The sequence below is a fragment of the Trachurus trachurus genome (assembly GCF_905171665.1).
Source record: "Trachurus trachurus genome assembly, chromosome: 7".
NCBI lineage: Eukaryota > Metazoa > Chordata > Actinopteri > Carangiformes > Carangidae > Trachurus > Trachurus trachurus.
Window position 1 is genome coordinate 11,890,599 of NC_139901.1, and position 15,015 is coordinate 11,905,613.

The following is a 15,015-nucleotide window of genomic DNA, read 5'->3' on the forward strand; positions in this document are numbered from 1 at the left end:
AGAAATGAACTGATGCAAGACTGGGCTGAGGGAGAGAAAAGACTTGAGATATAGCTCAAGAGGGAGATACCGAACACTGACTGATAAAGAGAAGGGCTGAGTTAAAGAAGAGGTGGGAGATTAAAAGAAGAGGAGAGAAGGTGAAGGAAGATAGAGAAAGCAGGAACAGACACACAGATGGTTATTCATAGCACAGGGGCCCTAAAATATGATGTTGAGTCTTGTATCAAACCAAACTTATTTCAGCTGAAGTGGAGAAGTGGGGATCAGGCGGGGTATGACTAATAGCAGAGTCAGACTGTAATGTATAGTCAAATTCATAAATGTGGATTACTTAGGTCAGACTGAATGTTTCACTCTGTGTTTATTTTCTATCTTCTTTCCGCTTGGCAATACGATCATTTACATATGAGGAGGTGAATCATGAAAGCACTGCAGCAGATAAAAAATACCACCTGTTCATCTGGTTGTTTAAGGCAGATGGTTCAATATTGCTGCTAACCTTGCAAGGCAGCTGGATTTCTTGCAAGTGTGAATCCGTCCTGTCAGGAACCGAGCTAGTGGTTCGGACCAATCAGCATCATAAGGAAGTAAATACAGGTACTGTAGCTTGTCTACAAGAGTTGTTAAGAGTTGTCTACAGCGACATGCTAACTGCTTCAAAGCTCCTCTGACCACAGTTTGTTGTTGTGTTGTGTTTCCTCGTCGCCACTTTCCAACTACTTCATATGATGGACAGATGGTTCATCTAATTACCTGCCAAGTATTTTTTGAAAGCGCCTGCCCTTTTCCAAACAGTTTCCAACAAAGCCTTTCCAGATGGTTCTGTGTAACAAACCATCTGACGCGTCAGTTTATAATATCGCTTTTCTCGAAGTAGACGTTCAACGTGAAAATATATTGAGTTGATTCTCATCTTATCAAGTGATTAAAGACATAAATTCAATTTTAAAAATGGATAGAGGAGAGAAAATTAATTTGACTGTTCAGTGCCACTAAAAAAGTTTTGGGATTGTGATCTATAAATAAGAAAACACAGTTTAGAATATCATCAATGTTTGTAAAAGCACCTATTGGAGAGTAGAAGATCAGCCCAACAACATAACCCTGCACAACAGGATATGTTGATTTGTTCTATTTGACACAGATGTTGTACTGTAGATATTATATGTGAAACTGTATTTTTACACAGTATAACCTCAGCAGATCTGTGATTGTAGTCTGAGGCAAAATCCTGCACAAACATGCAGATGGAGGACAGTGGAGCGTGAGTAGTTCATGCAGAAATTACAGCCCCCAAAAAAATTAGCTTTCTGCCTGAAAAATAAATGAGCAAATTGATAGCGCTCTTATTATGTACGGTATTAGTGATTCATTTTCATGTTCCTAGAACGTTCCCATATCCCGAGTTGTGAATCTGTTCTTCCAAATCTGGTGTGTTTGCTTGCTTTGAAGTTGGCATGTGGGATCAACATGGCTGCTACAAAGAAGGCGTGCTGTAGTTTTTTTTCTCTCTCTCTTTGTGTTTAAACAACACATTGATAACAGGCTAGGTTGCTCTCTGTAGATGACACCTATATGATATGAGCTACAGTAATACCATATTATTGATGATAAATAATGTATCTGCTGTGCTTGAATTTTCACGGTAAATCAAAGGTTTCCCACCATCAAACTTATCGTGTGGTTTTGTAACTAAGCAAGTTCTGTACTTTTCTGTATTTTTGCAGACTTTTTCTATTCAGGAATTAATTCAGATTCAAATCAGATTATTCCAACTCATGAATGCACTATTGGTGCTGAAGCTAGGAGGTAATTAGCTTAGCATTAAGATTGGAAAATGGAAATGTGTTATTCAATTTCTGTTTGTGCATGGATTAAACAAAGACACACAAAATGGTAATTAGCGAGATTAAGATGTGTAAAGATTTTCTTTCTTTTACTTTTGAACGAGGAAAGCTCGGCTTCCATCTGCCTCCAGCTCTTATGCTAAGCTAAGCTAACTGCCTCCCAGAACAGGCATGAGATTGCAATTCATTTTATTATCTAAGTCTCTAAGTTTCTTGAATTCTGACAAAGTTTGTTGTTTGATTTTGCCAACATCACACAGCAATCAAATAGCAATGCTAGCTAATTGCAGGTGCTGCAGCAGATACTCATTCCCCACATCTTAGCAGATGGACGGTAAAACGCAGGAACATGTTTCTCTTTTACAAAAAGATCAATGGAAGAAAGAGAATTAAGCTCCTGTGACTGAGTGCATTGATTTAAGAGAAGCTGGTGCAACAGCAGCTAGTGAGGACGTGATGTCCGCACTCCAGCTCTCTTATCACATCTTATCGCACTTTACCGACGGACAGGACATAGAGCTGGAACAACAGGTTATATCCAGGTAATCTGAAGGTTAGACAAAGCGTTTCGTGAGGGGTGGTGCTGACTTACAGGGGCAGTTGGCGCCCTCTGGAGTGCTGGATGGTGTTTTGCCGTCAGGGCAGCAGCCGAACTCTGTGTTGTCACAGGATGATCTGTCCTCGGCTGTGGGCACAGTGGTACTCGCCATTGTGGGACCTGGAGGTGATACACAGGGGCACAAAACAATTCATGAAGTTTCAGAAAATGCATTGATTCGACCCACTTTATCTCAAAGAGCCAGAGGGAAGCTGTTTTTTAAAGCAGCGACTAAGGACAGGTGTTGTTTCTCATCTTAAAAACCCACGATTTCCTTTGTTTCTTTTTAACTCGCTCTTGTTCGCTCAGATGCTCGTGTTTTCTTAGTCTGCTGACCGCTGACTGGAGGCTGATTGAGGCATCTGTCAGGAGCAATTATATAGCATTTTCATGGGGATTGATTTTACACCTGGAACTCATCTTGTCAGACAGAGAACACATAATGGGCACTGTTGCCAGTCACATCACACATGTGGCATCGTAAATAGGGGGTGGGGGCTCTTTGGTCCTCAACTGCTGAGTGCGGATTGGCTGACAGTTACCTTGAAGTCCTCCTTAGAGAAAAAAACATACAGTCATTTGTGTGACGGTCACTGTATATCTGGCTATCTTGGGACATATAAAAGTGGCTGGTCTTTCTCTCTCTGAAGAATGAGATTGTGTAGCAAACCTCCATCCTCTCTAATGATGGTGCCCGTGGAGGCGGTGTCTTGGTTGAAGCAGTGCAGTTTATGGCCGCACAGAGATTAGAAATAATCGCCGAGGCAAACAGCTAGCGGCTAAACAAGTTGTAAAGACGTCAGAGGCGAGGGACGTCCTGCTCAAGGACTCACGGTCAAAGGATGCGAGAGGAGGGGGGGGGGGTGGGAGTTGGGGTTTGTGGGTGGGGAGGGGGGTTTATAGGGCATCTGTTGGCGTGTGGTCTGTAGATTTACAGATGCTGAGCTGAAGAGGAGAACGCTGGTGGAGGAGAGAGGGCAGTACGCAGCCAAGGGGACGCTGCATGACTCCAGTGGGAGCCATGAAAGCCGTCAAATAAACACACACAAACACACACACACACACACTCACACACATACACACACACACTCACATAGACTACCAAAGATGAGTGCACATTTCAACAGTGCACACATCTGATCTGTTCACTTAGAACTGGTCAGAATCAGAGACATCAAGAGAGAGAGAGATGCTGTAAGAGGAACAACACACGCACATACTGTACAGTACATCCCAGTACACCTACAGCATCTTAGTGGTGACCCATCATTTACATACTGTAATTACATTCCCTTGTTCTTTACCATAAACTAAACCATTACAATTGAATGAACCCTGAACTGAAACTGATTCAAACCCGAACACTAAATTAACATCCTCATCCTTTAACTTGTGAAATCTGACAAAGCCGTTGCACCCCACAAGTATACAGTAGTAAGTTTATGGTTTTCATCCCCCCTACACACACACACACACACACACACACACACACACACACACACACACACACACACACACACACACACACACACACACACACACACACACACACACACACACACACACACACACACACACACACACACACACACACACACACACACAGACAGATAAGACTTTAACATACATAGTGTATGAAACGCAAGAACACACATCACAAACACACAGTAACAAGGACACATAGTTTATGCAAATTGTAACGTTGTCAGTGCTGAAATCTCCACCGTATAATCTCTTCATCTGCTCACACTACATCGGCACGTATGCACACTTTAAAGAAAAAAACATCCAGCATGCTTGGGTACACACACACACACACATACACACATATTTACACACACAGGCCACAAGACACCGGCTCTCCTTGGCAGACGAGCGGCATGCTCCTCGCGTCACCGAGCACTCTGGTCAGCCTCTGACAAGAGAATAAATCTAAGACTCGGGGAGAAGGGGCGAGATAGGGGGAGGAGGAAGTGGAAGAGCTGAGGAAAAGCACAATGGGGGCCATGCTTTTCCATCAGTCCTGTCCTGTTACGGCGAGCTGTCAGGCAGAGTGGATGGATGGATGGAATATAAGAGGAAAAAATAAAAAATAAAGTTGTGATTGAAAAGTCCCAGTCATCCCCTTGTTGTCCAAGAGGATGCCCAGAAACCGCAGCTGGCTGTTACAGTCAAGAGGGCATGTCGAGATAGATTTGAGACTAGTGTCATGTGACAAGGTACGCGGCCTCCGCACACACACACACACACACACACACACACACACACATACACATACACACTCAGGCACTCACACCTCAACCTCTAAGTCACATCAGCCTGTCAAGTCAGGCTCCAGAGATCCCCAGATGCGGGCCAACGGTTTCATCTGGCCCGCTGCGAGTGTATTTTACAGAGCCCGGGTTTGTTTTGCGAGCAGTTGAGAGCGAGCACGCTGGTGATATGGGAGAAAAGAGCATGGGTGATGTACCAACAGTGAACCAAGCAAATACATCCTTTTCTGTCTGAAATTGAGATATACATCTTATGCAAGTTGAGATGACAGTAACAGCATGTGTTTACAGAGATTTGCCTGCCTGGCTCTGACACTTCTCTCCTCCGGCTGTTACAGTCAGGAGGATGTGTTGACAATTCATACGACACAAACCAACACACAAGCCTGAGCTGAATTTACTGTAACTCTCCGTGATGGCATGATTGTGTAATGATGTCAGCTAAGAAGAGAATATGAGTTTATCCAACCCCTTCTTTAAAAACAAACAAACAAACCAAACAAAAAACCCTCCCACAAACACCCAAAGCATTGTGGGTAATGAAGTGAAAGAGCAGCGATTTACCGACTGGCTCCTCTGCCCCACTGGCCTCCGTTGGGATGCCGCTGCCCGCTTCCTCTTCCAGCTCCTCCTCTTCTTCGGTCTGGTCGTCCCCGCTCGGCTCCCCGCTGCCCGAGCCCTCAAAGGAAGAGGTCACTGCGGCGGAGGGGGCGGGGCTTCTGCTGCGGGAGGAGGAGGCGGCGGTGGTGGTGATGGCGGCGGCGGCAGCGGTTGACTGTGGAGGCTGAGGCTGGGTGTGGATGGGGTGGCGGTGGTTTGTTTGCGCACGGTTGTGATTGAGGGTGGAAAGAGGGGTGGAGGCCGGCGGCCGCTCGGTGGTCTCTGCCGTCCTTGGAGGCGGGATGCCGTACACGAGGTTAGGGTGGAAGGGGGCGGCGGTGGTGATGGAGGCGGCGGTGGTGGTGATGGGGTTGGGGGTAGGTCGTTCTGCCGGCTCGGAGATGGTTTCTGGTGGAGGGAAGGAAGGGCAGGAAGCAAGGAATGGATGAATGACTGAGCAAAGATGGAAATGTTTGATTTTGCTTCGCCTAACTTCATTAAAATCTCAAACATCACACCTGGGAAATAAAAACATCTTGAGCCAACAGAGCAAAAGAAAGCCACTTAATGATCATTGCAACTGCTGCTGATAATAACTTTACCTCTGCATTTACTGGATGATTATGACTTTTTAAATCTTCTAACCTTCTCCCCGATGCACAGCAATGTTCGGTGAAATCATATTAAAAACACACACACACACACACACACACATGGACACACAGGCTCCCATTTGAAAAATGCAATCCATGATTAAAATCCCTGCAATGGATGAGATGTCGGGAATTTTCATTTGACAAACCATCAGTAATGAGAGTGCATCCATATACAGAGTGAATATGGGATATGCCAACAGATGATTTAAAGTTATGAGTTATGTTGCTCACACAACGGTTAAAATTCTCCAGTGAGTGTCGAGGCGTCATGTGCAGCGTGTTGGTGTACATGTGCGTGAGCGCATATGGCCTGTGTTTGTACAATATCCATGTATGTGTGTTGCGTGCGCGGGGTGCCATTGCCTATGAATTATATATCCATATTCAAATGCTGCCCTCCAGTAGTAAAGCTTTAATCACCAACAGCCAGTGCCTCCGGTGATGAATGATTGATAGAAATGGGGCAAAAAAAGCCGGCTTTAACTCTGACTTCAAAGACAGCAGGCTGCTGCACGCAGAGCGCATGAGCATCCATCACCGCCACCACAAACACTCTCCTGTCAACAGACACACACAGGCACACACGGCAAAAAAAAAATCACTCCAAATGAGATAGAGAGAGAGAGAGAGAGTAGGCTCTCTGCAGAGACCATCATTACCAATGCAAAAAGCTCTGGTGCAAAAGGACAAACTGTCTGCGATAAAAGAACGATAAATAGGACAAAAACTCCTGAGGGGGAGAAGTGAGCTGGCAGGATGATGCTACGTAAGTGAGTCCTTCAGATTTAGCCGAGGCACACGGGCGTGACAATGCTGTTGTTCCCCCTTTTACTTCTTATATGTCCCACGAGTATAGATGTGTGTTAGCATGTGGGTGAAATGAAAAGAAGACTTAAAATAGAAAAAAAAACTCCATACCATAGATTTGTAACCTCATTAGGATTCACCTAACATTATGTGTAGGACTTAATTACACTGCTATAATCGCCTGTTTGATCTGCAATTATTCACCGAGGTGTGAAATGTGATACCTATTGAGACGGCAGAAAGCCCGGGAGATTCAGGGGTGTAAGCTTAAAGCTCAGCAGATATTTGTTGAGAAAGAGATTTGGAGAGGAGAGCATAGCGCAGCGATGCTATCATCATGAATGGTGGCATGCATTGCCTTTCCTCTTGGCTACACCTGTCAGTCAGGTGCCAAGCTTAGCGTCAGACGGCCCCTCTCCCTGGGAAGTGCCTAATGTGTGCGCATATCTGGAGCCGAGAGCTCCTGTGACATGGGATAAGGACACACGTCGGAAAGAGCAAAGAAGCAGCAGCAGCAGCAGCAGCACAGTCTGCTCAGCTGATGCTTCTCTTAATCAGGTTTAACAGTCCATTTGCTTGTGTTTCTGCTTTTTTCTCTCTCAGTGGAGCAATGGACAGTCATGTCAGAGTGGGGGGAAAAAAAATCATTGTCATCTTGGCTTGTCTCAGCCGTGTAGTTACGGCTGAAAGGTGCTTATTAAGATTGTTTGTGGTGTCAGCCGCGCTCAGCGAGAGGGAGGAGGAATCTGGATACAGGAGACCAAGGGAGAAAGACAAGAAGAACAAAATGATAGGGACAAACTGCCTAAAGAAAAGGGATTAAATCACGGCAAAAAAAACTAAAACTGGTTAACAAAAGAATCGGTGGTGGCATACAGAGAGGTAAACAGAATGAGGGATTGAATAATGAGAGAAATTTGCAGGACATGGAGGAAAAATTGTGAAGGCAACGGAACCCTGACTAACACGCAGGCGGAGAGGACTGCCGATGCCATATGCTGGCACTCGTTGCCAATTTGCTGCAAACCTACAGGTGATAACACCATATGGGAGAGGAGGGTCAGTGCCAACTTGGTGGCCATTTTCCCCTGGTGCTAGAATTTGTTCATTGGCCCAAATGCCCTCCCTCTGGTGCCTGGTACAGTAGCTCTTGCATTATGTTGTTTTTTCATTTCTCATATGTCGTTTGCAGAAAAGAAAAACAGCAAAGAAGCCAGAAAAACTCCTCTGTATACTCTGCGTGTGGCTGTGCTGCCTGTTAGCTGGGAGACTTCAGAGGCAGCCGGGTAACATCACAGTTAGCTGCAAGTTCTCCGTCACCAGCAGAAAAATCTGAAGGAGCTTTTTCTGCAGGATTGTGATTTTCTTTTCCCAGTCTGCCCATTAGTGGCAGACTGTGCAGCAGCAGTCACACTCTACGGCATAATAAAAAGTTGCGGCAGATCAATAATGTTAAAAAAGATCAATATTCACTCATTTATATAAGCCCTTGGCAGTGCTCTCTTGTCAAACCACATAGCAGCTTGGTGAGCATTAGCATGCCACAGCGCTGAGGCCCGGGCGTCTGGAAGAACTGCATGTAAGCAGCGGGAGGGAGGGCGGGCAGGGCTGCAGCGTGGTGAGGGGTGGAGGCAGAGCAAATGCTAATTCGCACCCAGCCACACGTGAAATGAGCTCGAGATCTAACCCCGGAGCCGACAGCAGTGGCAGAGCAGCTACCCGCGGTGCGACCGCGTCCGGGAAAAGAAATTAAAAAATCCTCTGTGGCTGTCGGTGAGCCCGAGTGCTTGTGCCTGTCTCTTCCTCCCCCTGAGGGTTCGATAGAGAAAGAGTCCGCTGAGAGGCGTCTTCTCGCCTTCTCTGCGCAGCAATGCTAGGGCGAGGGATTACACACAACCCACAATTCCATTGCCAGGCAACAGAGGAATGTGAAACCAGACTGGATTTTGGCTCCTTTTGCTGGTAACCCACGGCACTGAATTTGTAATTACCAGATGTTCAGGGACTTATCAAAGCCTTGTTGATCTCTTGCTGAGTCTATTTGTATTTTTTTTTTATCTGTGTACCTGCAACGCAGATCAACAAAGACCATGCCAACAGTCTTCTTGCCTCCTATGGATATGACCTAGTTGGGGTTTGACAAAGAGCACCCAAGGGAGATGGATGGAAAGGACTTTGCCTGCGACACAATATTTGGTCACTTGATCTGTGCCCAGTTGAGTGATGAGGTGAATGAACATTTTTACACCCCAAAATGCCACATGAGCCAACACCTGGTCGTGGCGAATGGCCAGACCCACACAGCTGCCACCTCCCTTCCACACCGCGTTTGCCGGCGGCGTCTCTAGAACCCTGTTGTGACGCAAGCTGGCACCCGGCGCAACAACTTCACTGTACATGAAAGCCATGGCCTTGGCTCATGTCCTAACACCAATTATACCGATCCAAACAACATCCATCACCCTCTGGACCAAAGGGGCAAAAAATCTGCACCTTTTACTCCCTGTAACATACTACTCTAGATCCACCACCGTACTCAAACGGCGTCATGTTCCTGCCAGAATAAAGAGCAAAGGCAATGACGCATTTCCCAACAGGAGGGGGGTTGGAAGATGGAGCCAAATCCCGACAGAGGGGCGAGGAAGCAAGGAGGAAGTGTCATCGCTATCTTGTGGAACTGCAGGGCTCAGACTCCAGTCAAACCGTGCAACCCGTGGATTTAGACGCCACAGTATCTCACACTTTCTTATTCTAACGTTTCCCCAGTGTCGTACATGATTTTGCTCTCACCTGACAAGTCCACGAATAGAAGACGGGGCTTATTTTTACTGTACTCAGAGAAATGAGCCTAATACGTCTTATTGCTTAGACAATCATGGAACTGCAGTTTTAGAAACAATATAAAAAGCTAAATTCTCAGGAGAGAGCCTGCAAAGCGAATGTGCGACTTTGATCTTGTGTCCTTTGATATTAAATACTTTGGATTTGCTTAATCTCAAATAAGAAGTACTGTTAAAAACGACGGTTATATGCAGGTAGTTTCTTTTAGATGCAAAACTTGAGAAAAGTGCACACTGAGGAGGCCGCTGTGGTTTTACTCTGAGACAGAGACGGAGAGATGGACCGGGGAGGGGAGAGGAGGGGAGGGGAAGAGACAGCAGGAAGCCCATGACACCGCTCATTATCTTCTGATCGGGGGGTCTGACAACAGTCGGCCATCCGTGCGACGTTTGACGCATGGAGGAGTCGACGGGGCTCACCTGTGCACTGTCCGAAGTTTTGCACCGTGATGTCCTTGTCTTGCCTGCAGGCGATGGTCCTCAGCTGGCACTGGTCGGCATAAGTCACCCCGTCGGAGCCGCACACCTGCTCCACGGTGACAGAGATGGAGCGAGAGGGGAAAGGAGATGTTAGCTCCCTGCCGGCCACCGAGCCATCGCCGTCTTTCTATTTATAACCTTTTGGATCAAACGGCTTTATTTTCTGAAACGCGGAACGGTTCCCACCTTGGTCTTGTTTTTCTCGTCACAGTCGGGCGGGGGGCACTCGCAGTGGGCTTGGCCGTTCACCTCGATGCAAGTGGCTCCAAAGCTGCACACCAACTCCTCACATGAAGTCGGAGCCTCAGGACCTGTGGAACGACAGAGAGTTTGTGTTGTTGTTACACTTTCTGCGCGGCTCCACACTCGTGCAGTTTGTCGAAGAGCTGCTTTATGAGTTCTGATTGTAGCAGTGGAAATGTGGAAATGTGGAATTAAATTAAAAGTTAAATTTGCATGCATATTTAATGTTTCACAGTTACAGAACTCTTGCCTACTTTTATTAAGTAAGCAAGGGTTCTGCCTGTTAAACAGCCATTAAATTACTTTCTCAAAATGTGTAAAGCATGATGAAATATGAATGTAATCAAAGAAAAATAATTGTTTCGGAGTCCTCACCACATTAATACACGCGGCATATTAATTGTGTGGCTCATGTTGCTTCAAAGCGTACGCATTTTTCTGTATGACGTCATAGAGATGATTCTGATTTGGACAAATGCATTTCTGCCTGATGGATGGCAAGAGCCTCTCTTTGTGTCAGCCAGCTGCTGTTACAAATCCAGTCTACAGCGTAGTGTTAGCATGCAGCACGGTGGTTACAGTTCAAAACCAGAAGAGGTTGTCAGACTCTCACAAGCAGCACAGCGCAGAGGTAATGTGCCCGTAAAATAGTCTAAATAGCTGTATCTCATACAGTGTGACTTATTCCTAGTTTCACAGACCAGAATGTTTTTCTGAAGCTGCAGCACAGAGAGTATGTTTCAGTCATGTAAAGGTACATAACCATTCAGGGTATTTTTTCCACAGTGCTCTCCTGAAGCTATCCAAAGGAGCGTTTGAAGCTTTGGAAGTTTCCACAGCAGGAGCTGCTGCGGCTGCCGGGGAGCCCACCACCATCCTCTGGCCAACTGTGAGTGTGGGGTCTTTGCATTGTGGCAACATCACAGGGACTTGCAGTGGCCCCTCCACCCCTTGGCTCCTGCTTTCATGTGCTACCACCTCTCAGTATCTTGTCTTTTCATCTGGCAGGGTGTGTGGCAAAGTGCCCCACCACTGTGCCGGGACTGCTGGCTTCATTAAGCGTTTGACTTCCAGTCGATATCTGATGGTGCATCTTAATCAAGGAGCTGCAGGCCCCCACAGCGGGAGCTAAACTTTCCTTTCTTTTCAGCTTGTGCAACCACTGAAGCTGTTTCTATTATTAATCTTAGTGTAATCAATAGTCCTTATGCAGGAGTATAAACATACACATTCAAGTGAATGGTGCAGAATGATGCACAGGAAAATAAACGCCGGTGGAGCGATACGTCATACACATATGTACACTGAAGTATTTTCCTAATCACTATCGATTAACTGCCCTGTAGCTCTCCTCCTTCCAATAAAGCAGATGGATGTGGAGAGCAGACAGAGAAAGGACCGGCTGCTGCGGGGCTGATCCATGGATCAGACAAGTGACAGGAAAACACTTTAGAATGATGGAGAGAAGAGGAGGAGAATGCGTGCATGTGTTTGTGTGGTTTATGGACGCTCCGCCGCTCGCCTCCGTCCTCTCTCTTATTACCTTTGTCACAGCCGTTCATGCCCATCTTGCTTCCATCTGGACACACGTTGCACTTCATGCCCTTCACTCCCGTCTTGCAGGAGCACAGACCCGACATCTGCTCGCAGTCGTCCCGGACCGAGCCCGTGGCGTCGCAGTTACACGCTGCCTCGCAGAAAGGTAGCGGAAAAAAACAACAAAACAAAACAGAAAGAGACAGATTGATTAGAGATAAGTATCAATTCAGCACAGCGAGACGGAGAGGGATTTAAATAGTTGTAGATTTATGTAGCAAACATAGTGAGTTTGAGGCGACCTTAGCCCTTGATCCCGCTATACCAACTATCTTGTTGTCAAGGGGTTGCCAATAGTTCATCCAGCCTCAGGGGCCATTGAGGGAGGAGTGGGAGTGCATAAGACAAACTCGAGAAAACAACCTTAGGGAAGGACATCAACCCCATCATGTTCCTGGAATCAATGATGTGTGTTTTTTTTTTCTCCTCCTCTCCTGCTGAACCTGGTATTGGTGTGCAGTGTGCTGTCTGCTTGCTGTGGGTAAACCTTGTTAAGGTCAGGCCACGGGTGAGGCACCTGCAGACCTCCTGCTGTTGACTGAAAATGCTCTGTAGCTTTGGAAGCATATGTCCTGTGATACCTCAGCGGCAGGGTACGAGCTGGTCACCATATTGCATTACACCAAGACAAACAAGGGGCCCTGACCCCGCTTCGCCACTTGAATACAAATGAATACAGTTGGTTCAGTACAGTTTGACATGACTGAAGGACACAAAAAACCACCACCACATCCTGGTTTAGCTGGTAGGTGTTCAACATTTTAGGGCCTTGGTCACAGTTACAGTAATGGCTTAAAGGTACTGTCTGATTTTAACAAGAATTTTTTATTTCCAAATGAGGTTGTTTTCTTGAGAAATGTATAAGGTATTTTATATTATATATTTATATATTATATTTATTTAAAAAAACAAAAATGTTTTACATTATATTATTATAAGGTTGTGCTCATTTGGATGAATCTGGAAGTGTGGCTGTTGTTATGAGCTCTCTGACATCTGAATTTCCCTGCGGGGATGAAAAAAGTTTTACTCCACTTCTTATATGAACTATTATATCATATTTTATTATTATTTTTCTGTGTGGTTAAAAATTCAACTTTAACAATAGGAAATTTTCAGAGCCAGTCTCTCTGACTGCTCCACTGCATTTACTTTGGCTTCAATTGACTTATTTGAGACTGTTGTTAGTATATGTAGTTTCAATGAAACCTCAAGCGCAAAAGGGACATTGTTGGGGTTCTCTCCCTTTTTCCACTGTTTATGCATTCTCTTATGATTGCAACTTTGATACCTACATGAGTAAACACCTAGAGAAAGACACTTGCAGAAAGTCAGAAAATCATGTTTTTCCTTTGTAATTTGGGTGAACTTAACCCTTCAACAAATGATTCCTGCTCCTGCTGTTTTAATCATGTAACAGAAAGGAGGCCAAATCTCTCTGCTCACTCAACCCCGACGACTAAAGACATGACTTCTTACGTGTGCAGCCGCTCATGTTCTCCGTCACGATGCCACGGAAGTTCCAGAAGCCCGGCTCGCAGCGATCGCACTTCTGTCCCCCGACACCAGGCTTACAGGAGCACTGACCGGTGGTCGGGTCACATGTCCCCTTGTAGGAGCCGTAGACGTTACACTGACAGGTACCTGAGGAGAGGAGAGCAATATATCACTTTTAACTTCTTCCAGTTTGTGCTTTTCTTTCTCTGATAGACCAAATGTTATGTAACTTACAACAGCTGAATACAGCATACTACGAGAGATATTGGAGGTTTAAACTGGGCTCAAATGTTGGCCCTGTCGGATAAAGTATGCTTAGGTGAGTTCCCTTTTTACCAAATCTCACTCTATCCCTCTTTCTCAGTCTGTGTTTTCACCATCCATACTGTATCCCCCTAGCTAACAGCTTGATGCAGCATTTTCTCCTCCATCTGTGTGCTATCATTCGTCAAGATCATCAGATGAAGAGATTTTTCTGTTGATACAGTGCAACATTATCATAATTATTCCTTGGATTAAGATGAAACATTTTCAGCTCTGCAACTGTGGAAGTGTAACTGCTGTCAAGGACAATCAGCCGCCGTATGCTGAAACAGCCCGATAGTATCTACATACAGCACACTGCACACACACACACAACAAGCTCAGTCAGGACACATCAGAGGCGAGCGGGTCACAGTGGGAAGCTGCGGTGGACTTACTGGGACATCCAGCCAGGCCGACTCCTAAGGCGGCTGTCGTGTTGTCGGAGCAGCAGCCGTACACAGACAGGCTGCAGTGCTGAGGTGCTGTCGGCTCAGGCAGAGATGTGGCTGAAATCACTGATGAGGTAGCAACAAAAAAAAAAAAAGAAGAGAGGGAGGGGGATGTGGCATAAGGGGAGAAAGAAGAACACCAACATTTGAGTGGGATTTAGACAACACAATCTCGGAGCAACATGTAACTTTTTGCCAACAATGAGATTGGCTCGAGGGGCAGAGGTGGAGAGGCTGGCAGCCGGCTTCAAGATAACAATTCTATTTTCTACTTTCTCCACAATAGCTCAAAATCAGGGGGAAATGATGCTATTACCTCCAGTGAAAACAAACAATGGCATTGCTGGTGAATGTGCGGGAGCTGACATTTACCACCTACTAGGAGGCATGTTCTCTTCATTTGTTCTTGTCTAATATTACAGAATTGTGCTGCCGCCCTACAACCTTCCAGAATAAAAAAAAATAAAAAAAAGAAAGAAGGTAAAAGCCTGCTGCATAATGTGAAGGAATGTGCCAAGCAGTTTCTGTTTGTGCAGTGTGTGTGGAGAGTTCCTTTGTCTACGGAGGCACCAGCCTTCATACTAGTGTGACAGTTCTGAATACGACACTACATTCAACAAAATAAAAACAAATGTGTTCCCAAAACCTGGCGCTTCTCCAGAAATTGGAGGAGAACAACAAAACAACATACAGTAGGAAGAAAAGGGGGAGGTTTGTTTAATGACTGAGGCAAAAAAAAAGAAAAAAGAAAATCAGTGTTTAAATTCTCTCCATGGCTTTGGAGTGCAAAGGAAAGTTTCAGAGATAGAGAGCAGAAACC

At 45.7% G+C, this 15,015-nt stretch overlaps 1 protein-coding gene across 1 annotated transcript in view; it reads right to left on the minus strand.

Moving 5' to 3' along the window:
• Nucleotides 1–15,015, minus strand: part of agrn (agrin) — a 157,795-nt gene that overhangs the window by 37,735 nt on the left and 105,045 nt on the right. Inside the window, exons 12-18 of the mRNA XM_083976317.1 lie at nt 14,142–14,261; nt 13,423–13,587; nt 11,891–12,034; nt 10,291–10,415; nt 10,045–10,150; nt 5,286–5,729; nt 2,443–2,568 (exon numbers count right to left, since the gene is read on the minus strand). Coding sequence (XP_083832443.1) covers nt 2,443–2,568; nt 5,286–5,729; nt 10,045–10,150; nt 10,291–10,415; nt 11,891–12,034; nt 13,423–13,587; nt 14,142–14,261 — 1,230 coding nt within the window. The remainder of the gene's footprint in view (nt 1–2,442; nt 2,569–5,285; nt 5,730–10,044; nt 10,151–10,290; nt 10,416–11,890; nt 12,035–13,422; nt 13,588–14,141; nt 14,262–15,015) is intronic.